Here is a 26,859-nt window from a genome sequence, read left to right on the forward strand (position 1 = left end):
GTAGAGACTGCAGCAGCCAGTCGGGAAAGGTTAGAGACGGAGATGTCTGCAGCATGGTGTCAACGGAGGGATTCCTGTACAAGGAGACACACACACACACCCCTTCTATCTGCACCAGGCATGAGCAAACTTGGGCCCTCCAGGTGTTTTGGACTCCAACTCCCACCATTCCTAACAGCCTCAGGCCCTTTCCTTTTCCCCCTCAGCCGCTTAAGCGGCTGAGGGGGAAAAGGAAGGGGCCTGAGGCTGTTAGGAATGGTGGGAGTTGGAGTCCAAAACACCTGGAGGGCCAAGGTTGCCCATACCTGATGTAGATGAACCACAGAAGGAGGAGGAGAATTGAATTGGCAAGCTTTGGGGTTTCACAGCACTCCTTGAAATCATTTAGCAAAATTACATTTCGAGCACGGATAACAGGATACCTCCCTGCATATCCGTGTTCTGTTTTATACCAAAATGGTTCTTAAAAAACCCAATAAACAGACACCTGTAACGAAGCCGGAGGTATTATCGGCAGGTGGGCAAATGCTACAAGAAAGAGTTTTTTTAGGAATTGGCCAAAGTTGCGGAGGGGGCTCTATTAAAGCCAAGCTGCCATTGATCGGAGAGGGGATTGAGACAGAGAAGGCCATGAAAGGAGAGGAGAGGCGAGCGCGAGAGAGGGAAAGAAAGACTAATTGGGCCAGCATGGAGCCGGCAAACGAGACTATGGATTTAAAGGTTAGAGAGAATCTCCTGAGCGCCCAATAAAATTCCCCTACTGCCTGTCAAACAGTTGCCCCCGTTGGGATATAATTAAAAAGTGAGGTCCAGCTGGCGAGGTGAGGCCAAAATGACAGGTGTCACTCCAAAGAATGAGGCCTCAGAGGGAAAAGGATGAAGAGACTGATGAATTGGCTAAAGCCAAAAAGAAAAGGCAGCAAGCACTGGGGACTGTGGGCAGGGAAGTGGCTGGCTTCCTCTCTTTCCGAGGATCCTGGCACCGATCCAGAGAAGATTGGCACTGGCCAAGGGTTGGCAGGTGGGGAGAAAGGGGACCGTGTCGGCCCCATAGGAGGAGGCAGGAGGGTTAACAAGGGGATGTTTTAGGATCTCATTAGCACAACGTGGCTTGCTGCCTCACCACGGAATCTGCCACTTAATTAGGTCTCCGCTGGGACACAGACAACCAGATGCGTCACTCATTACTGCCACGTCTCTGCTTTCTGACAGGGCTCCTGGGTTTTGTGGGAGGGGAGGAAGGCCTAATGGGACGCTGCTAGAGAACATGGAACATGGGTTCTTCTCTCAGGAAAGCAAGGGAGCGAGTGATACAAAAGTGAAGGCTTTTCGTTGTTAGGTAATGAATGAGAGACCTCCAAGCAAGCCCGTAGCCAGAAAATGTTTTGGAAGGGGTTGAAACTTTTCTCCCCGAGATGACTTTTCAGGTCAGTGTCTCCTGATCTGGCACAAGATCTCAACAAGGCCCTGAAATTACCATCATTATGCAGAGGTATAGGTGCCCTGCTGTCCTGGAATCTAGGATGAGGAACAATGGCTTCAAACTTCAGGAAAGGAGATTCCACCTTAGGAAGAACTTCCTCACTGTGAGAGCTTTTCAGCAGTGGAACTCTCTGCCGTGGAGTGTGGTGGAGGTTCCTTCTTTGGAGGCTGGATGGCCATCTGTCAGGGGTGTTTTGAATGCAATTTTCCAGCTTCTTGGTAGGGGGTTGGACTGGATGGCCCTTGAGATCTCTTCCAACTTTATGATTCTAGGTCCTGAATCATTGCTCCCTGTTTAAGCCAGTTTTTGTTGCCACAAAGGACAATAGTTTCCACAATTGGCAGAAGTTTCTTTCTTTTTTCTACTTTCTTCTTATTTCCTTTATCATCAAGACGTTTGCCATTGTGAATTAGCGAGAAGTTTTCAGCCAAGCACAAGTTGTTCCAATTGTACTCTGTTTTTGGGTGTCTATTGAAGACTTCTATTGCATCTTTCCATCGCACAAATGGTTCAGCAGCCAATGTACCAAGCTTCTGAGGACCACCTTTACCCCCAACTTCTTCTCCAAACACCACACCGTACTTACAGAGTGCACCTTGTTCTTCATGTTGTGGTGAACCTCAAGCATAAATTTATTTTTGTTGATACTTTATAACTGTAATTTTGCTACTGTTATGAATCATAATGTAAATATCAGATATGCAGGGTGTATTTTCATTCACTGGACCAAATTTGGCACAAATACCCAATACACACAAATTTGAATACTGGTGAGATTGGGGGGGGGGGGTAGATTTTGTCATTTGGGACTTCTACCCTGTTTCCCTGAAAATAAGACATCCCCAAAAAATAAGGCCTAGTAGAAGTTTTGCTGAATTGCTAAATATAAGGCCTCCCCTGAAAGTAAGACCTAGCAAAGTTTTTGTTCGGAAGCATGCCCAGCGCCCGCCGAACAAAACACCATAGCATGCAGGATTGGTAAATGTACATAATAATAATAATAATAATAATAATAATAATAATAATAATAATAATAATACAGTAGAGTCTCACTTATCCAACATAAACGGGCTGGCAGAACGTTGGATAAGTGAATATGTTGGATAATAAGGACAGATAAAGGAAAAGCCTATTAAACATCAAATTAGGTTATGATTTTACAAATTAAGCACCAAAACATCATGTTATACAACAAATCTGACAGAAAAAGTAGTTCAATACGCAGTAATGCGATGTAGTAATTACTGTATTTACGAATTTAGCACCAAAATGTCACGATGTATTGAAAACATTGACTACAAAAATGCGTTGGATAATCCAGAACATTGAATAAGCGAGCGTTGGATAAGTGAGACTCTACTGTAATAATAATAATACATCACACAGCCCTAGACACTTGGGAAGTGTTCGACTTGTGATTTTGTGATACGAAATCCAGCATGTCTATCTTGTTTGCTGTGTCATACAATAATAATAATAATAATAATAATAATAATAATAATAATAATAATAATAATAATAATAATAATAATTTTATTTTTATACCCCGCTTCCATCTCCCCAGAGGGACTCGGTGCAGCTTACATACCAGTTGTATATGGAAATAATGAGAGTAACAAGAAAATATTGACAGGAGTCACAGTTTGTTTGGTTTAGTTATGTTGGTTTGTGATGACCACTACTGTACAGTATAGAATAAATGTTCATTTTTTTTGTTCAACAATAAATATGAATCCTTCTTCATGGAAAAATAAGACATCCCCTGAAAATAAGACCTAGCACATCTTTGGGAGTAAAAAATAATATAAGACACTGTCTTATTTTCGGGGAAACATGATAGTTGCTGGGATTTATAGTTCACCTACAATCGAATTCTGAACTTCACCAACGATGGAACTGAACCAAACTTGTCACACAGAACTCCCATGACCAACAGAAAATACTGGGGTTTGGTGGGCATTGACTTTGAGTTTTGGAGTTGTAGTTCACCTACATCCAGAGAGCACTATGGACTCAATGATGTATCTAGACACCCCCCAGGAGTCCCAACCCCCAGGTTGAGAACCACTGGATTAGATGAACTAGTGGTAGACACCCCAGTTTTCACAGTTTCCACCTGTGGAGCCCCTGGTGGTGCAGTGGATTAAACTGCTGAGCTGCTGAACTTGCTGACTGAAAAGTCAGCAGTTCGAATGCGGGGAGCAGGGTAAGCTCCCACTGTTAGCCCCAGCTTCTGCCAACCTAGCAGTTCGAAAACATCCAAATGTGAGTAGATCAATAGGTACTGCTCTGGTGGGAAGGTAATGGTGCTCCATGCAGTCATGCTGGCCATATGACCATATGATCTGAGGACAACGCCAGTTCTTTAGCTTAGAAATGGAGATGAGCACCACCCCCCAGAGTCAGACATGACTAGACTTAATGTCAAGGGGAAACCTTTACCTTTTGGCAGCCTCTGTTTATCCACATTGACTTCTAGAGATAATTCAGACTCAATTTGCTCCAAGACCCACTGATTTGTCTTTTTAGCAGCCCATGATATCTGCAGAATTCTTCTCCAGCATCACATCTCAAATGAGTTGATTTTCTTCCTATTGTCTTTCTTCACTGTCCAACTTTCATAATCATACATAGAGATGAGGAATGCAATGGCCTGGATCATACTTACTTCAGCATGCAGTGGGATAACTTGAGACTTCAGGATCTCGGCTAGCTCCTATGGTGCATCTACACTGGTAGAATTAATACAGTTTGACACTGCTCTGGCTCAATGATGTAGAATTATGGGTACTATAGTTTAACAAGGGATTTAACCTTTTCTTGTCTAGTTCTCTCATAGTTGTTCTTCCAAGTCCTAGTCTTCCTCTGATTTCCAGACTGCAGTCCTCATTCTGATTAACAGATATAGACCAATTACAAATGTATAAGTCGAGGACAGGTTTTGGAACCAAAATAATGGATTTTGTTTTGACCCTTGGATAAGTAGAGGGAGTTAGGTATTAAGCAGGGAAAGAGGAATTGGTAGATAGTCTAATGATGTCTTTGATGGGGGGGGGGGGAATCAAAAATCACATATTGAGGTAATAAGAGCACAAAACTCTTACGGCGCTCATGGCTGGTTCATAAAGCTGTTAAAAAGAATAAATCCAGTGGGCATTTCTATGGGCTCATAAAGCTGTTAAGAGAATAAATCCTGTGGTCATTTCTATGGGCTTTTGTGGGAAATGAGAAAACAGGAAAAACTACTAATCATGAAACAAGGAAAGAAAAAAGGAAGAGAGCCCCCGGGCAGGGGGCAGAGGAGCTCCTGAATCAGATATGTTATGACCTCAGATGTTTCTCAGGGGCACTTTTAAGAAACCAATATGAGCCCTAGCCTTTTTAAACTGTTGCAGAATAACTGAAAGCAGACCAAAATTGGTTGTGGAAATGTGTCCTTGGGAGAGAACCAATTCTGAAAAGCACTGGATTCAATTTATAGATGAAACAACCTAGGCAGATTGTGTGCAACTGGATTGTCTTCCCATTCTCCATTATGGACCGGCTGGCTTTTAAGGATTTTTCCAGTGATTTCTTTCAAGTACCTTTGTAGCCATCTTCTGAACTTCCCCTTGGACTCTGCAAAGGTGTACCATTCAAGAACAATTTCTACATGCTAATCAAGAAATGTCTTTGATGTCTCTCTTAGGCAACTAGCTAGCTACATTTTCAAGTTTCAAGTTGTTCTTTCTCTGGATCCATTTTCAGACAATCAGACCTACCTGTTTCAGACCAATTTTCAGATTCAGTCTGGAGACAATCCTTGATCCAATTCCACCAGCTTTGCGTCCAGACCCCCTCCCCACTCGCATATGCACACACACAGACACACAAAACTCACCAGAGTTGTTTTCCAATTCGCCTTTCAGATGTGTTCCTCTCTCCTCCATAATGAGACTCCAGACTTTACCCAGCGTTGGCTACATCTCTGTCTCCTGCAGCAGCTAATGATCGTCCAGATGATAGAAATATTGCAATGTCAACAATGAATTTTCTAAACTATAAGAGCGAAAAGGGCCCAGCCTTTTCCATTACGGGCTGACTCCTCTACCCTTCACTAATAACTCCTCTTGTCGTAAATGCAGCCTTGTCTCCTTATAAATCAGACACTGAAACCGAAACGGTTGCAAAGAAGGTCCGAGGAAAGAAAATGAGCTTTGGGTTAGATTTTATATCATGAGAGGTCTATACTAAAAACATATGTGGTATGAAGCGGCATTGCCCATGTCCCAGAAATCATATACATACTACCCCACTACCCTGCAACTGTGCCAGTTTGCCAGTCTGAAGTAATGCTCTGCTATCCCACTCAAGAATGGAAAAGAGGATGTTGGCGGACAGGAAAACAGATTTAAAGACAGGCTTAAAGCTAACCTTAAAAACTGTGGTATGGACCCTGAAAAATGGGAAGCCCTGGCCCTTGAGTGCTCTAACTGGAGGTCAGCTGTGACCAGCAGTGCTGTGGAATTTGAAGAGGCACCAGTGGAAGGCGAAAGGGAGAAATGTGCCAAGAGGAAGGCCCGTCAAGCCAACCCTGACCAAGACCGCCTTCCACCTGGAAACCGATGTCCTCACTGTGGAAGAACATGTGGGCCAAGAATAGGGCTCTACAGTCACCTACAGACACTACATTTGGAGGGCCATCATACTCGGACAACGAGGGATCACCTAACCATCCCACTTCATCATTTACTTTTTAAATGTCCCAATTTCTTTTTCTTCCTTTGTCGTGGGATGCTGGTACATTAAGTAATTTATAGTTTTCAAATCACGACCTCCCCGAACCACTGAAAGCTGAATAGAAAGTGTCCCAGAAGCAAGCAAAAATACAACAGAGTATTTTCACAGCAAAAACACATGCTTCAACCCATCTATCAGCAAAGTTCAACTGCCAGCATCTGACCTTATCTACACACACAGTTTAGTAAACTCGTGGATTCAGGTTTTCATCCAAAATATCCAGAGGCTTTAATCTTCAGCGTTGCAATATATACAAAATGTACAATCAGGATACGCAGATCTACTTTTCTTGAACTTGCAAGCAGTCGGAGTCATCGGATAATCACATACAACATAGGCAGATACTCACACTGAGTCACGCAGGAGAAAGAAAGATGGATTATTTCATTTTCCATATAGCCATCAGTAAGGGTCACTGGCTGATGCAACCCCTTTGCAGTAGTCCTCATGTGGTTATGACTCAGCCATCACCACATTCCCTTAGATATTGCATCATGATATCCACAGTCATACTCAGATGCTATCAATCAACCATGTGTTCATCAAATAGTACTTTCTTTGTGTTGTCGAAGGTTTTCATGGCCGGGGTCACGGGTTTGTTATATGTTTTCTGGGCTGTATGGCCATGTTCCAGAAGTATTCCCTCCTGATGTTTCGCCCACATCTATGGCAGGCATCCTCAGAGGATGTATACTTCACAACCTCTGAGGATGCCTGCCATAGATGTGGGCGAAACGTCAGGAGGGAATACTTCTGGAACATGGCCATACAGCCCGGAAAACATACAACAACCCAGCACTTTCTTTCATGCTTACCGTAGAAATGCTGTGCCATTGCTCTCTAACATCCTCCCACTTTCCAACTTCATCCTCAGTTTACTTCATTTCCTGAAAACTGACCTCAATTTGATGCAACTACTTCAACAGAGGGAAAAGTCAGGAGGGGGTGAAATCTTGTCCTTCCCTGTAGACTCAGGCAAAAGCAAACAAGTGCAATTTTTCACATGTTGTGTTTTTCCTCAGTAATAGCTTTTGCCATCTTGACAACTCCCTGATATTGCTTTTGCCTCAAGTGTCTGTGAAATGCCAAAAGGTATGCTATCCCGAACACATCAAGTTCAATGCAGATAATTTGAATTGTATATGGCAGTGTAGTTGGGAATCTATAGGGAGGCCAGCAAATAATACAAAGGATCTCCTTCCTAAAATCCCAGCAAGAGCCTGTCAGTCGGCACTGACAATACAAGGTTAGACAGAACAACAATGTGCTTCAATATGAGACAGTTTATTATCCTTTTATTGCCTGCCAACATTTATACACTTTACTGAACCTAAACAAATGCAGACAGATACATATTTTATTTTATAGATCCTGCTCAAACCCTTTCCTGCACTTCACACCTTCTGCATCACGAAAGGATTTCTGCTGTCAACACTCACTGCGCAACAAGGAGGTCACCATGTGTCTGTTCTGTGTGTACAGGCCATCGGTAAAATAAAACGAAGGCAGTGGGACTCTAGACAGCCACATCTAGGCCAAGTTGGCAGGTCGTCTGGCTAGACAGATCACTGGTCTGACGCCAAATCAGACAGCTCCTTCTACTTTGCTTTTTTTTTTTCCCTTCTGAGAACGCAGCCATCAAGGCAAACACCCAAGGAAAAGATGCAGTAAGCCTCAGATTAGTATGTGGAGCTTGCTACTAAGAAATTCAGTCTCAGGTTCCCTGTTGCAATGTAAAAACCACTGGATTAGAAACTCACTGTCATCTATGGTCATTTAAGATCATTCCATTGAAACTGTATATTCAGAAGAGATATTTATATGGAAATGAGTGAGAACCCAACTATTTGGTTTGGGAAAGGTGGTAATGGGGGTGTTTTCCCCCCAGAAGTGATTCATATGCAGAAAAGCTCTCAGGAATCACAGATCTGTGATTATTTCTGTCTCAAACAGGAACCACAAAGATGGAACACACCATTACTAAGATCTTTCAGCAAAGCATCCAGCCAACACTGACTCAATTTACCCTGCCATATAATGCAGTTTTTAGATGGACATAATGCAGTTTAAATGCATTGAACTGCATTATATGAGTTTACACTGACCATATAATGCCATATAAAACTGCATTATATGACAACGTAGATGGGACTATTGTCTCCACCACTTACCAATCAGTCTGCACAATCCATACAATAAAAGAAGCACCACTGAACAAATACCAGAAGATTGGGTTGCTATGAGTTTTCCGGGCTGTGTGGCCAATTGGCCATGTTCCAGAAGCATTCTCTCCTGATGTTTCACCCACATCTATGGTAGGCATCCTCAGAGGTTGTGAGGTTTGTGGGAAACAAGACAAGTGGGGTTTATATCTATATCTATAGAACGTCCAGGGTGGGAAAAAGAACTCTTGTTTGCTTGAGACAAGTGTGAATGTTGCAATTGATCACCTTGATTAGCATTGAATAGCCTTGCAGCTTCAAAGCTTGGCTGCTTCCTGTCTGGGGGAATCCTTTGTTGGGAGGTGATTAGCTGTCACTGATTGTTTCATGTCTCAAATTTCTCTGTTTTCAGAGTGTTGTTCTTTATTTACTGTCCGAGTTTTTTTAATACTGGTAACCAGATGTTGTTCATGTTCATGGTTTCCTCCTTTCTGTTGAAATTGTCCATAAGCTTGTGGATTTCAATGGCTTCGCTGTGTGGTCTGACATGGTAGCTGTTAAGAGTGTTTATAACCAGAAGATTGTTTATAACCTGCCCATTACACAAGGAATTTGGCAAAGCATAAATCACCACCACGAACCCTTTTCTCCTCAAAGTCATCTTGTAATGTGGATTGAATCAAGAAATTATGAGTTGCCAAATGACTTTTGTGGCTGAGCAAGTATCTGAGTCCAGGCCTCATTGATCAAAATCTGGCACTTGCTGCCATAGCATTAGGTAGCATGAGCCAAATGCTGCAGATAACAGATGCTGGTTGGTGGGTGGGAACTCTGACGTTTTGGCAATTTGTATTTTAACATTGGCAAAATGCTCTTTTTCCTATATAAGGGATTTGTGATTATTGTGACTTTGTATACTTGTCTTATGTCTTTTACTGTTGATATGGTCAAGGTAAAGGTAAAGGTTTTCCCCTGACGTTAAGTCCAGTCGTGACCGACTCTGGGGGTTGGTGCTCATCTCAATTTCTAAGCCGAAGAGCCAGCATTGTCCGTAGACACCTCCAAGGTCATGTGGCTGGCATGACTGCATGGAGCGCCATTACCTTCCCGCTGGAGCTGTACCTATTGATCTACTCACATTTGCATGTTTTCAAACTGCTAGGTTGGCAGGAGCTGGGGCTAACAGCGGGCGCTCATTCCGCTCCTGGGATTTGAACCTGGCACCTTTTGGTCTGCAAGTTCAGCAGCTCAGTGCTTTAATACACTGTGCCACCAGGGGCCCCGATATGGTCAAAGGACTAATCAATAAACGTATCTATCTATGTTTTTCCTTTCCTATTTTTTAAAAAGTTGACAATTATATAAACATATATGAAACATAGGTTCACCTTTCTTATTTCCCCCCTCTTTTATTTCCTTTCATCCCTGTGCTCCCCTATGGATTAAATTTTAGCTATGCTTTTGGTATCTCCTTGGCCATTTTAAACCCAAAACAGGTCATTTTTACAGAACACAAAATAAATCAAAAGGCAAAAGGGGACTTTGAGGAGCTTGCTTTGGGATGCCATCAATGACGGTGAGAGCTGTACTTCCTCCATTCTGACATTAACCTTTGCCTCTGATAGCAGGAATGTATTTGGCATGTCTTGGTTGTTTTGAGGATTGTCATCTAGTCCTTTGCCACCAAACCACAATGGCATACAAATATGGGATTCTTGGGTCAGGAACAGGAATCCTAAAGAGCGCAGAGGGAAATCCCAAGACGTGGGGGTGGTGTAAATTCAAGCAGCTGGATTTTCTGGAGGAATCTCAGCAGATCAATCTCAGGGAGGGCTTTTTGAACAAAGTGATGGCAGAGATTTCAGTTTCAGAATTGTTGCCTCTGCTCAGTCCCCTCCACGCCTCCAGAGACAGGTGTCAGCACTCAGATCCCAAAACCAAAATATCAAATATCATATCATACATACACAGGCTTCTGCTCAAGATCCTTCCCTCCACACCCACTGTTCCCCCCAACCAAATAAACAGCCCCGGAGGCGGGCGCGAAAATGCTTCCAGGAATAGCAGCTGAAGATAGAAACGTGCCAAATAAAATCTGAACAGGCTGTCTGGGATTATTAAGGGGCTTGGGGGAAAAAAGAGGGTCTTCAGTATTCTGGCAGGGGATGAGGAGTGGAAGCAGCCGTTTTTAGAGATGTCCATTACAGTCTCGCCACTCCGCATCTCCAAATGCCAGGTATGTCATGTACGGAGAATGGGACAGGAACAAAATGTCACCCGCCACTTGGACCACAACTGCATTCTAATCAGGCAGTCAATTATTATAAAAGAGAAATATCAAACAAAACTATTACCATTTTCTCTCCCCTTCTCCCGGGTACTGCTTCCACCCACGTTCACGGTGGGGAGTCCGGAGCTCGGTTTCGGGTGGTTTTGGGGTCGAGAGCAACTGGGGAAACTGTTTCCATCCCATCCCCCTGCTGCTTATCTGCTTAATTAAAGTCACTGTTCTCCAGTCTCTCACCCCTCTCTCGCTTCAGTACTTGACAGATAGCGGAGAAAATTAATGGCTGGGAAGAGAATTAAATTGATCCTTCTTCTCACTATGGCTGAAAGGGAAATAAACCCATGGAGGCCAAGCCCCTCGGTGTCTCTGAAGTTTAACACCACTGCAATCAGCATCAGACAAAGGGTCTGGAAATAGAAGATTGACTGCCCACTAGAGGCCCTGAATACTACTAGTTCCTAAGCATTATTTTGTGCCCAGGTGTGTTCGGTGGTGGGCGATGACTCTTAATGTCAGAAGGATGGCAGATGCACTCTGTTTTGTAATCTGAACTTGGAAGAAGCTGACCTTTAAAAAGAGTGTTTAATTCTATGGACAGTGCTTGGCATCTTGAAAGTTCAGGTCCTTGGACATTCAGATCCTTGGACTTTCACATCCTTGGACTTTCACATCCTTGAGCATTCAATTACTTGGACGTTCAGATCTTTGGACTTTCACATCCTTGGACTTTCACATCCTCGGACTTTCACATCCTTGAACATTCAGATCATTAGATTCAGTTCCTTGGACGTTCAGATCCTTGGACTTTCAGATCCTTGGGAGTTCAGATCCTTGGACGTTCACATCCTTGTATGTTCACATCCTGGAAGTTCAGGCAAACACTTGCAGTGGATTCATGGCTTTGCTGAGAGCCCATGACCTCTCCTGGATATATAAATATGGTACATGTGGAACAGAAATGGAAGAAAAGAGGTAGTGCCAGCCAATAAATGGTTTGCATTCACATTAAAATTAGGATAGGAAACACCATTTCAAAACATAATGTAAAAGCACCAGTGTGGTGTAGTGGTTTGAGTGCAGGACTATGACTCTGGAGAGCAGGGTTTGGTTCCTCGTTTGGCCATGGAAGCCCATTTGGCAAGTCATACACTCTCACCCTCAGAAAACACCATGATAGGTTCACTTTAGGGTTGCCATAAATTGGAAACTACTTGAGGATACACGACAACACTACCAAAAAACATGCACAAGAATAGCTCTGGAATCCAACCAAATCCCGAGTGACTGTACTTAAATATTGAAAATTGTACTTTTTTAAACTTGAGAGAACATTTCTCTGAGCATTTGTAGGTCTTCCAGTGCAATTCTACAGTCAGTTGGCCATAGAATTGCACTGGAGGGCCTACAAATGCCTAGGGAGGACATATTTTAGGTCGCGTGTAGGGCAGCTGAGGAAGTGGCAGTAAATACAGTAATCCATAAATAAGTAAAACCCATGAATGTTTAACCTGCAAATGTAGAGGGTGGGCTGTATGTGGAAAAGCACTTCCTATTGTAACTGTTCTAGAGAATAAATGTAAAAAAAATGTGCTTTATGTGTTGCCAAAGGCTTTCATGTTCAGAATCACTGGGTTGCTGTGAGTTTTCCAGAAGCATTCTCTCCTGATGTTTCACCCACATCTAGAGCAGGCATCCTCAGAGGTTTTGAGGTACCTCATAGCCTCTAAGGATGCCTGCCATAGATGTAGGTGAAACATCAGGAGAGAAAGCTTCTGAAACATGGCCATACAGCCCGGAAAACTCACAGCAGTCCAATGTGTTCTTTGCTCTGAGTCCAGGTCTTTAGGCAACTCACTGTTTGACTTTTTCTCATTCAATCTACAAAAAGGTCAATTAATTGGTCTGTGGAAACCACCAGATCTACATAAGCTTGCATACCGCAACATTTCCCTAAAGAAGCATCGTTCGAGTGTTGACAATTTAAGGGACTGACTTTATATATGAGGACAAACAACAGCACAACACTGCCGCTCACTTTTCAGAGGACAGAAAGGCGCCTTTATTATTACTGATGGATTTTTGAAGGCAGAGAACACAACACTCCAACTTACTTTGAGTTACGGGCTTAACTGATGTGTCCAGAAAGAACAAAAGCTGACATTACGCCATTCTCACAGCAGCAGGAAGCTTTCCGCTTTTGCTTTTTAACCCCCAGCAGAATCCAAAGATACGTGCGGCTCTTGTCTACAGTTTCTCAGCAATGCTGAGCAGCCGCCACAAGGCACAGATGTGGCAGCAATTTTCTTCGCCAGCACTTCATCTTCCTTTTTCCCCGAGCTCAGGTAGCTATTTGGATCATAAAAAATGAGTCGGTACCCCAATTATCAGGTTAATTGGTTTGCTTTAAAGAAACAGCAACATTGATGGGTTGCTCCTGCAGATTAATTACCCTGGTAAATGGATTAAAGTTGCATCCTTCACCAAAACAAATCTTATATATAGTGAGATCTAGGAAGCCAACACCTTCCTCAGCAGGAATTCTAATTCCGTGTTTGTTGTTCTGTTTGGCTTGCTATGCGATATTGAGAAAAGGGGGGGGGGCTGTTTTCATTTTCCTCTATATTATTAATATTTCACATGTTTCAAAGAGACGAATGTCCAGCATCCTCTTAAACAAGAACTGGGAAAAACTTCTTCTTGGTCTCCAACTCCTCGAATCCACCAGCTAGCATAAAAATGAACTTTTCCAATCTTGTATTAATGCATTTATTATTTATAGTTATTACATCTTGTTCTGCCTTTGCACCAAGAAAGAAGAAAGAAAGAAAGAAAGAAAGAAAGAAAGAAAGAAAGAAAGAAAGAAAGAAAAGAAAGAAAGAAGAAAAAAGAGCACATAAAAGAGTTAACAAGAACTAAAAACAAATGGGAAATATCATTAAAATTAGTGCAGTGATGTAAAAAGAAATTAAAGTAGATGGTGTGAGTGCTTTACTAAAAAACAATTTGAAGATGATAATTCAAAGCACACGGGTAGGAATTATATTGTTGGATTGGAATTCCCATCAAGCTATGGTTTGTCTTGCTGGAAGCTGTTGTTTTTTATGCCAACTCTCTGAAGGCAAATGAGGCATATTTAAAGTTTGTTTCAAAGGACTGTTTATTTCCTCTGTAAGAATTCAGAGAGACTGCTGTATATATTGTTGCTCTGTTTGATCTTTTGAAGTGAACTAAAGTTACTGTTACTTGTTACACTAACCTGATTGGCACGTTATTACACTGCAGGGTAAATTTTGGTTCAGAAGCTGTGGTGAAGCTTCTATTTATTTACATCTACAACCTCCAACAATATGGAGGACCCAAATTACTACTTCCATAGAATTATCAAAAGAGGGAGAGGGGAAAAGATGATGGATTGGTAGTAGAAATTATATGATATCCCCCAGCTCTTATGTAGTTCCTTTTTTGTCCCATCAATCTAGTTCTCACTAGGCCAACTGAAGGAGAATCTTCCTATACTTCCTATACTGCATGGTCGGGAGTTGCACTAGATGGCCCATGTGGTCTCTTCCAACTATGATTCTATGATTCCTTAAGACCTGATAGAACTACAACACCCAGAATTCCATAGCATTGAGCCACGGCAGATATAGTGGTACCAAACTGCAACTACTCTACAGTGTAGGTGCATCCTTAGATTCGCAGTAAGACAGGCCTTCAAGATTAAAGCCAACTCCTGCTCATAAAGCAAGTAGAAACCACTGAGTGTATCAAATCAGCCCCACTTGCCAGGAAACTTCAGATTTCTTGGCTCCCGAACGCCTTGCCTGATCCAAACCCAGGTTTATCTATTTGACTAACACTGAAAATGTCATTCAACAGCATATGCGGCATCACAAATATTTCCTGGTCTGGAATAGGTCCAGGACAAAGTTGCCATAGTAACAGTGGGGAGGGAGATGGGGAAGCGCATGGAAGAAGAAGAAGAAGAAGAAGAAGAAGAAGAAGAAGAAGAAGAAGAAGAAGAAGAAGAAGAAGAAGAAGAAGAAGAAGACTTCAAGCCCCAAACTCAAGGGATAACATTTTGCCAGGCAACTTCAAACATTTTATGTGTTTTTGGAGACTGGGGCTCAAATCTCAAGAAGAGGGAAAAGGCCATTCAGATCTTCCAGCCCCGGGAGACCCCAAAGTCTGGAGACACGTTGAGTTAGGATTGTAGGACTTATTGGTGAAAGTGGTCTCTCTGTGCTTAAAATCATATATTGCTTTCTAGAAACTTCCTTATTGGTGAGACTCCGTTAATTTCCCTCTCTCGTTTCCCTCGGTGGCATATACACTGTAATATTAGTGCAGTTTGACAGTACTTTAGCTGCCATGGCTCAATGCTATGAAATCACATGAGTTGTAGTTTTACAAGGTCTTTATCCTTCTCTGCCCAACAGTTCTTGTGCCTCACCAAACTACGATTCTCAGAATTTCATAGCATTGAGTCATGTCTTTTAAAGTGGTGTTAAACTGCATTAATTTTACTATTATTCAAACCCTGTGATGTATGAAATCCCTCCTGATTGTGTGCAGATGGGTTGCTGTATGGCCATGTTCCAGATGCATTCTCTTCTGATGTTTCACCCACATCTATGGCAGGCATCCTCAGAGGTTGTGAGGTCTGTTGGAAACTAGGCAGGTAGGCTTATATACCTGTGGAATAACGTCCAGGGTGGGAGAAAGAACTCTTGTCTGCTTGAGCCAAGTGTGAATGTGGCAATTGGCTGGTTTGATTGAATGTCCTTGCAAATTCAAAGCCTGGCTGCTTCTTGCCAGAGGGAATGCTTTGTTGGGAGGTGCTAGCTGGCCCTGATTGTTTCTTGTCTGGAATTATCTTGGTTTTTTTTAAGTGTTGTTCTTTATTTACTGTCCTAAATTTAGAGTGTTTAAGGAGTGGTAGCCAGATTTTGTTCATTTTCATGATTTCCTCCTTTCTGTTGAAATTGTCCACATGCTTGAGGATTTCAACGGCTTCTCTGTGTAGTCTGACATGGTGGTTGTTAAGATGGTCCAGCATTTCTGTGTTCTCAAATAATATTCTGTGTCCAGGTTGGATCATCAAGTGCTCTGCTGTGGCTGACTTTTCTGGTTGAGTTAGTCTGCAGTGCCTTTCATGTTCCTTGATTTGTGTTTGGGCAATACAGTAGAGTCTCACTTATCCAAGCTAAACGGGCCAGCAGAAGCTTGGATAAGCGAATATCTTGGATAATAAGGAGGGATTAAGGAAAAGCCTATTAAACATCAAATTAGGTTATGATTTTACAAATTAAGCACCAAAACATCATGTTATACAACAAATCTGACAGAAAAAGTAGTTCAATACGCAGTAATGTTATGTTGTAATTACTGTATTAACGAGTTTAGCACCAAAATATCACAATATATTGAAAACATTGACGACAAAAATGGCTTGGATTATCCAGAGGCTTGGATAAGCGAGGCTTGGATAAGTGAGACTCTACTGTATTGCATTTGGTGGTCCCTGTGTTGACTTGTCCACAGCTGTATGGGATACGGTAGACTCTTGCAGAGGTGAGAGGATTGGTCTTGTCTTTTGCTGAATGTAGCATTTTTTGGATTTTCTAAGTACAGATGCTTTGCCATTTTGCATGTTGGAAAGCCTTCCAGAAGAGATTATTTATTTATTTATTTATTTATTTCTATCCCACCAAAAGGGACTCGAGGCGGCTTACAAAGCACTTGTAATGTAAAAATACATACGGTGCAACAAATACAGATACATCAATATCAAAGGAAGACATAATTCATATCATCAATACATAAAACAATACCACAGTAAAATCAATCAACCCTAAAATACACCCTCATGTTTCTGAGCCAAGTTGAGTCCTGTCAAATAGCCTTTTCCTAGAAAAAGAGTTAATGATTTCTCCGACTTATTTTTTTCCATCGGCTGCATCCCAGTTCTGCCTCTCTGTCCACCTCTAGACATTTTCCTTGCCATCACCATTTCTACAAATACAGTCAGCCTCCTTTACTTTTCCCTATACAGTCTCAGGGGTTCACTCCTTATGTCTTTTGATCCAGCTTTCAGGCAACTGCAGTTTTCGTTTTCCTGTCCATCCATCCATCTATCCATTCACACACAGAGAGAGACTATGTGCTCCAATCTAATCCACATCAGATCTTTCTCTTCTGTGCAATTCACTCCATTTGTGGCTATTTCGGACTGCATCTTAATGCAGTTTCTTTTTCTCTCCTCCCCCCATCCCTTCTTATTTTGCATTTAAAAAATTGCCACCCACCTGAAGCCCAAGGGATAAGGAAGGATCAGTCAAAATGCATAATTCTGTACTCTCTCATCCTTCCCTTGGGTCCATGAAAAAAGAGATTGTGCTGTCTGACCCAGCCTTTTGCTACATATATTTCGTCTAACCCTTTACTGCTTAGCATTGCAGATCAAGATTCCTGTTCAGTCCCTATACATTTTCTTAAATCTATCCTCAGACTTGATAACTGATTATCAGCAGGGATAAGCAACTCCTCCTCCCCTCCTTCTTTACAGCTTAAATGGGCATCACAAACAGGCGCATTGCATAGGAACTGTGCCACAAATGTTCACTTCCAGGATCGATGTCACAGTTGTACAGTGCCATCCTTTATCAGCTGTCGTCTAATCTAATCTATGTATTGCAAATCAGATCTCAGCACCCTCCACCCTCCTTTTCTCTTCTCTATTGTCTCCACCTCCCTGCCTGCAACCCCCTTCTTCTCTTGCACTCTCTCTTTCTCCCTCCCTCCCTCCCTCTCTCTCTCTCTCTCTCTCTCTCTCTCTCTCTCTTTTTTTTCCTCCCTTCCCTCCCTCCCTCCTTCTCGCCTGCTCTGTCTCTCGAAGTCTTTGGGATCCCCCCAATCGACAGTCTCTGTCATTTGCTCTTGCACCTTACCCCTCCCTGCTGTTACCTGTTGACACGACCAGCACCCAGGTAGGAGTTGTGGGGTCCCAGGGGGAAGAGAAGGACAGGTGGAGTCAGCACTTTGTGGAGACAGGGATCTCTAGGGAGAGTTGGGGGAAACAAGTTGTCTGGAGGGGAAAGAGGAGGGGAACAGAGTTTCTTTGAAAAAGAGGGGGACTTGGAAGAGTTGTTTCAGAGGTTTTGCTCTATATGTGTGTGGGTTCAAGGTGTTTCAGATTGCTGTGGCTTGGGGAGGATGGGAATGGTGGGTTTTTGGATGCAGCTGTGGGGATATCTGGGGCTAATAGTGACAGAGTGGGGCGAATAGGAGTAAAAGTGAGGTGGCAGTAGGTAAAGGTGTGCTCCTTCGAATATGAAGCTTGGGGCAGATTTGGTTGATCCACCCAAAGTGTCAAGAAAAGAGGCGACGTGATGTATTTTGTATATTTGGATATCCTGGGGGAGAAGTTGGCATGGAGAAGAAGCAGGTGCCAGGGAGTTATATGAGATCTACAACATGCATCCGTACATCTAAGTTCATTGCGGGGCAAGGAATAGGAAAAAGCAATTGTCAGAAGGGATGGGTTCATTGAAAATTGATTGATTGAAGCAATATCCTTTCAAAAGTCATCCTTTGTACAAAATTGCCGCTCGCTCTCAATCTCTTTCAGGGAGGGGCGGGCGGATGCGGTGGGACTCAATTTAGCAAAGTCGTTCTTTTAATAGTGCTTAATATTCCATGGTAATCAATTAAAAGTAACTGCCTCGTGAATGCTGATCTCCAGATAAACTGTCGTATCAAAATGCTATTCAGCTTCCAGCAATGAATTTCCTTTTTGAATTGTAATTGTCTCTCTGCCCCCCCCCCCCCCCCCAGCAAGCAGAAAAAGAAGGAAACAAGGGGTGGGTGGGAGAGAACTGCACAGAAAATAAATTCGGCATGTTCTGCCTATATATCTGGAGTTAGGAATTTTACTGTTTGGGTTTTTGCCAGATTGCATTGATTTGCGGACGTTTTAGCAAATGCTGCGTTTGCTGTTAATCTCAAACAAGTTGTGTTGTGGTTGTTTAATTTAACTCAATTGAAAGCAGAGTTCTGTACACATTTATTCTGAAGTAAGTTCCAATGAGTGCAGAGTTCAAAATAGTTCTGATTTGGATATTTCACAGAGAAATGACCTTGCATTATTATTTTGTCTCATTATAGCACAACTTTTAGCTTGTGACAAATTCATGGAATAGGACACATTTTCAAAATAATGGGCAGCAGGAAGCCAAATTCCACATATCGTTTCTGCAGATGTGACTAGAAGTGCACTGATGTAGGAGCAACCCACCATGAATTGAAGCTATTCAATTTGAACGCAGAAAGTCTCCCCACTATGGCAAATCCTGAAGCAGTCCAAAAAATGGTCACCTGTGAACACCTGTGGCATGTGAAGGGAAGGTTCACATCTATGAACAAAAATAGTATTCATGCCTGCGCAGGACACAGTAACCAAACAATCCTTTCTATATGAGAAAATCAAAATGCATTTAGGGGATTTTTCTTTTGGGGTGGAAGGGAAAGATGACAGAATAGGGAATATGGCAACAGGTTATAGACCTATGCACAATGTGGAGAAAGTACGGAGAGAGATGGTTCCCAGCTGCTTCCTAACAGATCTATGAAACTGATGTGCATAAGCTTCCAGACAGAAAAAAGTAACTGAACTCTACATGCCATTAATGGATTGAATTCAGCGACTGCAAGATAGAGACAGCAGTCATGGGCTTAGATATCTTTAAAAGGAGATTAAACCATTTAGGGCACTTAGATCTATAATCCCTCCAAGAATGAACTCCAGCAGCAAGTGCTGATAGAAACAGAGACGCAATGGAGTTACTAAGACAGAATAGGGATGTATCTGTATGAAGAGGGGAACGTCAAAGTCCAGAAATATTTGGGAACCACTCCATGGGGACTCAGCAAGCTCAGTGAATTGTTGAATGCCAGTTTGAGTCTTAGGGTTTGTGTATGGAATGGAGTATCCAGGGAAAGGGCTGAAATTGAACTTGGAAATGAAGCACTTCCACTAGGGGCCCTTCCACACAGCCATATAACCCAGAATATCAAGGCAGAAAATCCCACAATATCTGCTTTGAGCTGGGTTATCTGAGTCCACACTGCTATATATTCCAGTTCGAAGCAGATAGTATGGGATTTTATTCAGCTGTGTGGAAGGGACCTTGGAGGTGTGATACAGTAACATTTTGTTTCTTGTCCCACTTTGTTGATGACTTTTACTAGTTGCAGCTCCATACTAACCTCCCTTCGTACTGACAAGAAATTTCACTTCCATTGACTATTCCCTGCTAGGAGGTACGGTGTGGGTGATAGTCATCCTCGTCATGTCTTGCCGGATTGCTTCCTGCAAGCAACTGGTTGGATACTGAAAGGAACAGATGCTCTACTACATAGAGTAAAACGAGAACATGCAATGAATCAGAGGTTTGGTAAAGTTAGATATTGCATGACAGCTCCAAGATCCCCAGCCTCATTCTGGGAGTCGTTGTCTGTGAGGAATGTAATCGACCTACTACAAAACATTAAAGAAAGGGGTAAACTTTCAAACACTCTTTCCACCATTTGGCCCCTATGCTGACATGTCTCAGCAGCCATTTTCTATGCACATCTTTCCAAATTCAAGCAGATATAACCTAAAGCAAAGTACAATTGGTTTTCCATATCCACAGATTCAATGACTGAAAATATTACCAAAAAGAAAATTTATCTCTATATATAAGGGACACAATTTAACGATAACATTTTACTACAGCATTTTACTGCTTGAACATCCACAGATGTTGGTATCCATGGGGGGGGGGGGGGGGTCCTTGAACCAAGCAGGATACCAAGGACCCACTGTAGGTTGCGTGCATGTCAAAAAACCAACCAAGGAAAGAAATTGAACCAAAGTATATGTCTTTTTTCATCCTCTATAGGTGCGACCACTGCCAATGACGGTGCGCCGTGGAGATCGTGCCCCAGTCCCAATCCGGGAACACATGGCAATTGATGTGTCCCCAGGGCCTATCCGACCCATTGCCCAAATCTCTGCGTATTTCCCACATCCTGGCCTGGAAGGGGTGCTGTCCACGCGAGACCGGATGAGAGGCCAAGGGGCAACGACTGCGTCCCCTGGAACCGGAGAAGGAGAATCAGCAGATGGAGACGATTCAGATGAGAACAGTGAGTATGACCCCCATCCTTTGGGAAGGAAAGGGGGTGCAAGTATTCTGGGTTCAAGCCCTATCAAGAGCAGCCGAGGGAGCTGAGGATGTTTAGCTTGGAGAAGAGAAGGTTGAGAGCAAACAGGATATCCATGTTTAAATATTTGAAAGAATGTCACACTAAGGAGGGGACAAGCTTGGATTCAAATTGCAGGAAGAAGCAATTCCACCTAAACATTAGGAAGGATCTCCTGATGTAAGAGGTGTTTGGCAATGGAATATGTTGTCTCAGAGTGTGTCAGAGTCTCCATCTCTAGAAATTTTTAAGTAGAGGCTAAAAGGATATCTGTCAGGAATGCTTTGATTGTGTGTTCCTGGTTGGCAAAATGGGGTCAGACTAGATGGCCCTTGGGGTTTCTTTCAACTCTATGATTCTGTGATCTCACACACCCAAAGTGTGCAACATGTGTCAATCCCCCCTAACTGTTTGCACTGCTCTTGACTGTCTCCGCACACCCCATACCACTATTTCTGGCACAGAAGCAAACACTTTGAAGCATTTGCCTTTATGCACAGACACACACTCACACAGACTCCCTGCTAAGCGATGCAGAAGTCACCGTTCAGCCACAGCTCCCCCGCAACACAGCGGTCCCACTCTCCGACACTGTCGCCCACCCATCGCCCTGTCAACACGCTGCGGGTGCTGACATACACAGAGATACAGAAACAAACACCGAGACACTCGAGAACTCTGCCCACACGAACACAGACAAAACACGGCTAGGGCTTCATGATCCATGCGCCAGCCTTTTACCCGTAGCGAACTGCTGACACACACTTGACAAATAAACACACTACAGACCAAAGCCTTGTCAGTTGACTGTAGGCAGAGTGACAAATGCTTTATGCAAATCCCATCCATTCATGGTGGAGGGTGAGTCTGATCCAGGGATGCTCAGCCACAAACCGCTATAGGGGCCTCCAGATCCAAGGAGGAGAGGAAGGATGGATGGGAAGGAGCTGATGCCAACCAGCCTTGTCTGGGGGCTTCCCAAAAGCATCTGCTTGGCCACGGTAGGAAGCAGGAGGCTGGCTCAGATTGATGTTTATGTCAGATCCAGCAGTGCTTCTTTTTGCATCCTTACAGGGGCAACGCAATAATGCAGCAGGATGAAGCAGGGCAGGGAGGGGACTAGACGAAAACAAGGATAGCTATCTGCAACATGGTGAAGCAGGACCTTTCAAAACAGGGGAAGGGGGGCTATGGTGGCAATTGAGTTCCACTTTAGGCAGCAAAATGTCTCAGTCCTTATTTTCTTGCATCAACCCCTGGATTTCAACCCATATAAAAATGGTGCTTGGGAAATCATAGAATCAAAGAGTTGGAAGAAACCCACAAAGGCCATCCAGTCCAACCCCCTTCTGCCATGTAGGAACACACAATCACATCAACCCCAACAGATAACCATCCAGCTATCTGGTGGTGCAATGGGTTAAACCCTTGTGCCAGCTGAACTGCTGACCTGAAGGTTGGGTTGCTGACTTGAAGGTTGCTGGTTCGAATCCGTGAGACAGGGGGAGCTTGCAGTATGTTCTCAAGCCGCTTCTGACACGATTAAAACATCTGCTTAAAATCTGTCTTAGTGACTACACATACAAAATGAACATAGAATCTTATCAGAGACCCACAAGGGCCATCTAGTCCAACCCTCTGCTATACAGGAATACAAAGCGCTTCTTAAAGATCCCAGCTAACCTCTTTATAGATGGAGATCCCACCAACATCCAAAACTGCATATGTCAAAAGGCACTTAATAGTAAATAAATTTGCCCTAGTATTTAAGTGAAATCTCTTTTCTTGTAATTTGAATTTATTGATTTGTGTTCTCATCCCAGGAGCATTATAAGAGAAGCTTGCTCTGTCTTCTACATGACATCCCTTCAGGTATCTAAATATAGGAATCATGTCATCTTTGGATGTGAATACACCATCTCTCACACACACACGACTGGATCCATGTTGACGACAAATTCCAAAGTTCATATCATGGAATTAATTTTATTAGGTCATCCAAAAGGGCATCAATTTTTCCACGCAACTTTCCGACATCCTGTCTTTCTTCATTAAGGAAAGACTGCTGTTTTTAAAACCAGGCAAGAGGGAAAGGGTGGCATTTTTTGAGTCACACAGCCTGGATATTGTTTTGAGATGGAAAAGTCTGCATACTATCAAAAAGCTGGTCTTGAGCTCGCTGGGAACAACAAAACGAACAACAAGTTCCATGTACTGCAACACCAGCAGTCACTAAAGAACACATTGGGAAGGAAACACATTTCACTCCGAAAGAGACCAAACGGAGCACATATTTCTGGGGACAATCTCACACATACAAATGCTCACTCAGCCGTTGCCTTTGAACAAAAACAAACCCACACAAACTCACACCCTCGCTGACACGCAACAGCCTGCCATAAGAAAAGATAAAAATGTATATGTATGCTCCTACAGGCAGGCAGGCACCTTCACCCGCTCACAAACTCATAGACGAACCCCTGGGAGGAAAGAAGAAAGGGAAAACAGAGAGATGGTTTAATGGGTGGGAGGAAGGGAGGGATGGAGAAAGAGAGGCAAAGGAGGGAAAGAGATGTGAAGGGATGCCGATAGACCGAGGCTGGAAGGGTGGGTAGATGAAAGGGAGACGAGAAGAGCTAGATAAATGGCCATGCAGGCCGAGTGCTGCATTCAGATGGAGAGAAATTGATTTGGAAACCAGTACAAGTAAACACGCACCCAGACCCAGAGGGAGGGAGGTAGAGGCAGCTATAGGGACGGGACCATAGGTAGAATGACAACTAAGCCCTGGCTGCATAGTCTGCAGACAATACAAGCAACCTCAGTGTATGGAGAGGTATTAAGAGCTCCCCACTTTGCTTGCTCTTGCTTAGCACACTCATTAGGAATCTGTGCACAAAAGACACAGGTGGACAACTTGAAACATGCACCGCTCTCTCTTTGCATCCAGAGATCCTGGTTTTCTCAATGGTGTGGAGGGAGCATATGTGTGCAAACTCACACACTGAGAAGTTCTGTGTATATAGAGGCGGACAACACACAAAAGTTGGGATCAGGGACAGAATCCAACAAAGGGCTCTGCCCAAGAAGGTGGTTGCCATGACCGACTTTTGTTCTAGAACACAGGAAATTATCCTCAGAGTTATTTGGAGCCTGTGAAAAGCAGAGAGCACAATATCTTCGCCCGTCAAAGTGACAACTAGGGATTTAACATCCGAGATTACAGGGTAGGCCTTCCAGATTTCAAGGATGTGCTTTCTAGCCCAGCAGTTGTCCATTTCTGGTTCTCCAGATATTTTGGAGTTTATCTCACTTCCATGGACAGCCAGTGGTATAGCGGGAGCTGAAATCCTAAATATCAAAAAGTTGAGGACCACTGCTGTGGATGGCATTCTGTTCTCAATCCTTAAGAGTCCTTCCTTTTTAAAAACAAAAATTGCACCCCAAAAAAAGACAAAATAACAAGTCGATTCAGAAAGTGTATGGATTAAAATGAAGGAAGATCCACCATGTTGGAATGAAAGATCCCTTAGAAGTTTCTGGCTTATCTAACCAGAAATCAAGAGATAATGTCTATAATTATGAACCCTAGGTATCCTCTGCAGTTTGGTTCCAGGAAAACTCCATGGATACCAAAATCCATGGATGCTCAAGTTGTTATAGGTTGTAGAAATAAATAAATAGAAGCTTTACCACAGTTTCTGAACCAAGATATACCCTGCAGTATAATAAAATATCACTCAGGTTTGTGTAACAAGTAACAGTATCTTTACTTCAGTTCAAAAGATCAAACAGGGCAACAATATATACAGCAATCTCTATGAATTCACACAAAGAACAGAGGGAATAAACAGTCCCTTTAAACAGTATTTAAATATGCCTCATTTGCCTTATAAATAACCTTTGGAGAGTTGGCAGCTATTTCCTTTCCTGACCATTTTCAGTCAGCACTCTCTTCACTCTCTGAGGTGAAAGTGGCAGTTAAAGCCATTTGTCTCAACAGCAAGCTAGAGACAGTAGCCAATTGGAATTCTGGCTCCTGGCTGGCTCAGCCAATCAGCTGTCGACACATGCCTTTGAGTCAACCCATTATATTATGGTGCCTTTTACAAATCCTCTCACAAGTCCCATTATATACAATGGCATAATAAAATGTTGCCCTTCATTTCAAAGAACAAAATCAGGGTCTGATTTTGGTTTGAGGGGCTGGAAATAATCATCTTTTCAAGCCCTGGATAGTGGGATCTGTAGGTGCAGACTCCATGGATACTGAAGGCTGACAGTACACAGTTACAGCCTTTGATGATATTTTAACTGTCATGTAATCCTGAAATCTGAAGTTTGGGGCACCATTTAGAATTCTCTAGCATAGAGCTCAACTGCTGGTCAAAACTACAAATCACAGTTTTTTCCAGGATGTGGCCATGACAATTAAAGTGGCACCAAAGTGCTATAATTGTGTTGTGTGAAAAAGACAAGAAACTCATGTAGGGCTTTGTGAGTTCCAAAACTGCAAAACAGAAGGACTTGGATCCTCCCACGAGATTGTACTCTGCCAACATACTAAAAAATCCTTCAATTACAGTAAAAACAAACCAAACAATTTAAAAACTGGGTGCTGTGAGTTTTCCAGGCTGTGTGGCCGTGTTCCAGAAGCATTCTCTCCTAACAATTCGCCCACATCTATGGCAGGCATCCTCAAAGATTGTGAGGTCTGCTGGAAACTAGGCAAGTGGGGTTTATATGTCCATAGTGGTAGAAAGAGCTCTTGTCTGTCTGAGGCAAGTGTGAATGTTGTAATTGGCCACCTTGATTAGCATTGATTGGCCTTGCAGCTTCAAAGCCTGCCTGCTTCTTGCCTGGGGTAATCCTTTGTTGAAAGGTGTTAGCTGGCCCTGATAGTTTCTTTTCTGGAATTCCCCTGTTCTCAGAGTGTTGTTCTTTATTTACTGTCCTGATTTTAGATTTTTTTAATACTGGTAGCCAAATTTTGTTCATTTTCATGGTCTCCTCCTTTCTGTCAAAAGAAAACCATAAAAATGAACAAATTCTGGCTACCAGTATTATTTACAAAAACTCTAAAATCAGACCAGTAAATAAAAAACAACATTCAGAAAACAGGGGAATTCCAGACAAGAAACCATCAGGGCCAGCTAACATCTCCCAACAAAGGATTCCTTCAGGCAAGAAGCAGCCAAGCTTTGAATCTGCAAGGCTTTTCAGTGCTAATCAAAGTGGCCAACTGCAACATTCACACTTGTCTCCAACAGACAAGTGTTCTTTCTCCCAACCAGGACTTTCCACAGATATATAAACCTCACGTGCCTAGTTTCCAACATACCTCACAACCTCTGAGGATGCCTGCCATAGATATGGGTGAAACATCAGGAGAGAATGCTTCTGGAACATGGCCTTACAGCCCTAAAACTCAAAGAAACCCAGTGATTCCAGCCATGAAAGCCTTCGACAACACAATTTTAAAATGCACCCAGTTAGTAGCCTTTACAAAGAAAACACAAGCAGGCATATGTGGGGGGAAGCCTCCATTAAAAAGGACAATTTAATAAGAATTTTCCCAGAGAGATTGTTATTAAGTGATATATCAATCAGAGGTGACACCTGAAAAATTGCCAAAGATGTATAAGGGGAACTGAAATATGTGATGGAAATATGAGAAACAAGAAGGGATAGTTTATCGCTTGTAGTGGACTTGTGATAAAGCTGAAAGATATTGGACACAAATATGTGCATTGATTCAGAAAATATTAAAGCCTAATATAGAATTAAAGCCTCAACTTTTTCTCCTGGGAGTGATGAATGACCAATTAGATAGGAACTGAGTTCTTCAAAAGATAACCACAGCAGCAATATTATTATATGCTCTGAAATCAGAGGGTATA

The 26,859-nt window shown here is 42.8% G+C and overlaps 1 protein-coding gene across 3 annotated transcripts in view; it reads left to right on the plus strand.

Annotated features, from left to right (window-relative positions):
• Positions 1-26,859, plus strand: part of doc2a (double C2 domain alpha) — a 69,485-nt gene that overhangs the window by 23,228 nt on the left and 19,398 nt on the right. The window contains exons 1-2 of one of the 3 annotated variants that reach the window (XM_008121803.2): positions 17,104-17,700; positions 20,656-20,902. In XM_008121803.2, the coding sequence (XP_008120010.2) occupies positions 20,671-20,902 (232 nt within the window). In that variant the 5' untranslated portion in view covers positions 17,104-17,700; positions 20,656-20,670. Of the gene's footprint in view, positions 1-17,103; positions 17,701-20,655; positions 20,903-26,859 lie in introns of those variants that run through there. The other 2 variants (XM_003228221.3, XM_008121804.3) reach the window with 2 other exon arrangements.

Source organism: Anolis carolinensis, chromosome 6, assembly GCF_035594765.1.
Source record: "Anolis carolinensis isolate JA03-04 chromosome 6, rAnoCar3.1.pri, whole genome shotgun sequence".
Classification (NCBI taxonomy): Eukaryota; Metazoa; Chordata; class Lepidosauria; order Squamata; family Dactyloidae; genus Anolis; species Anolis carolinensis.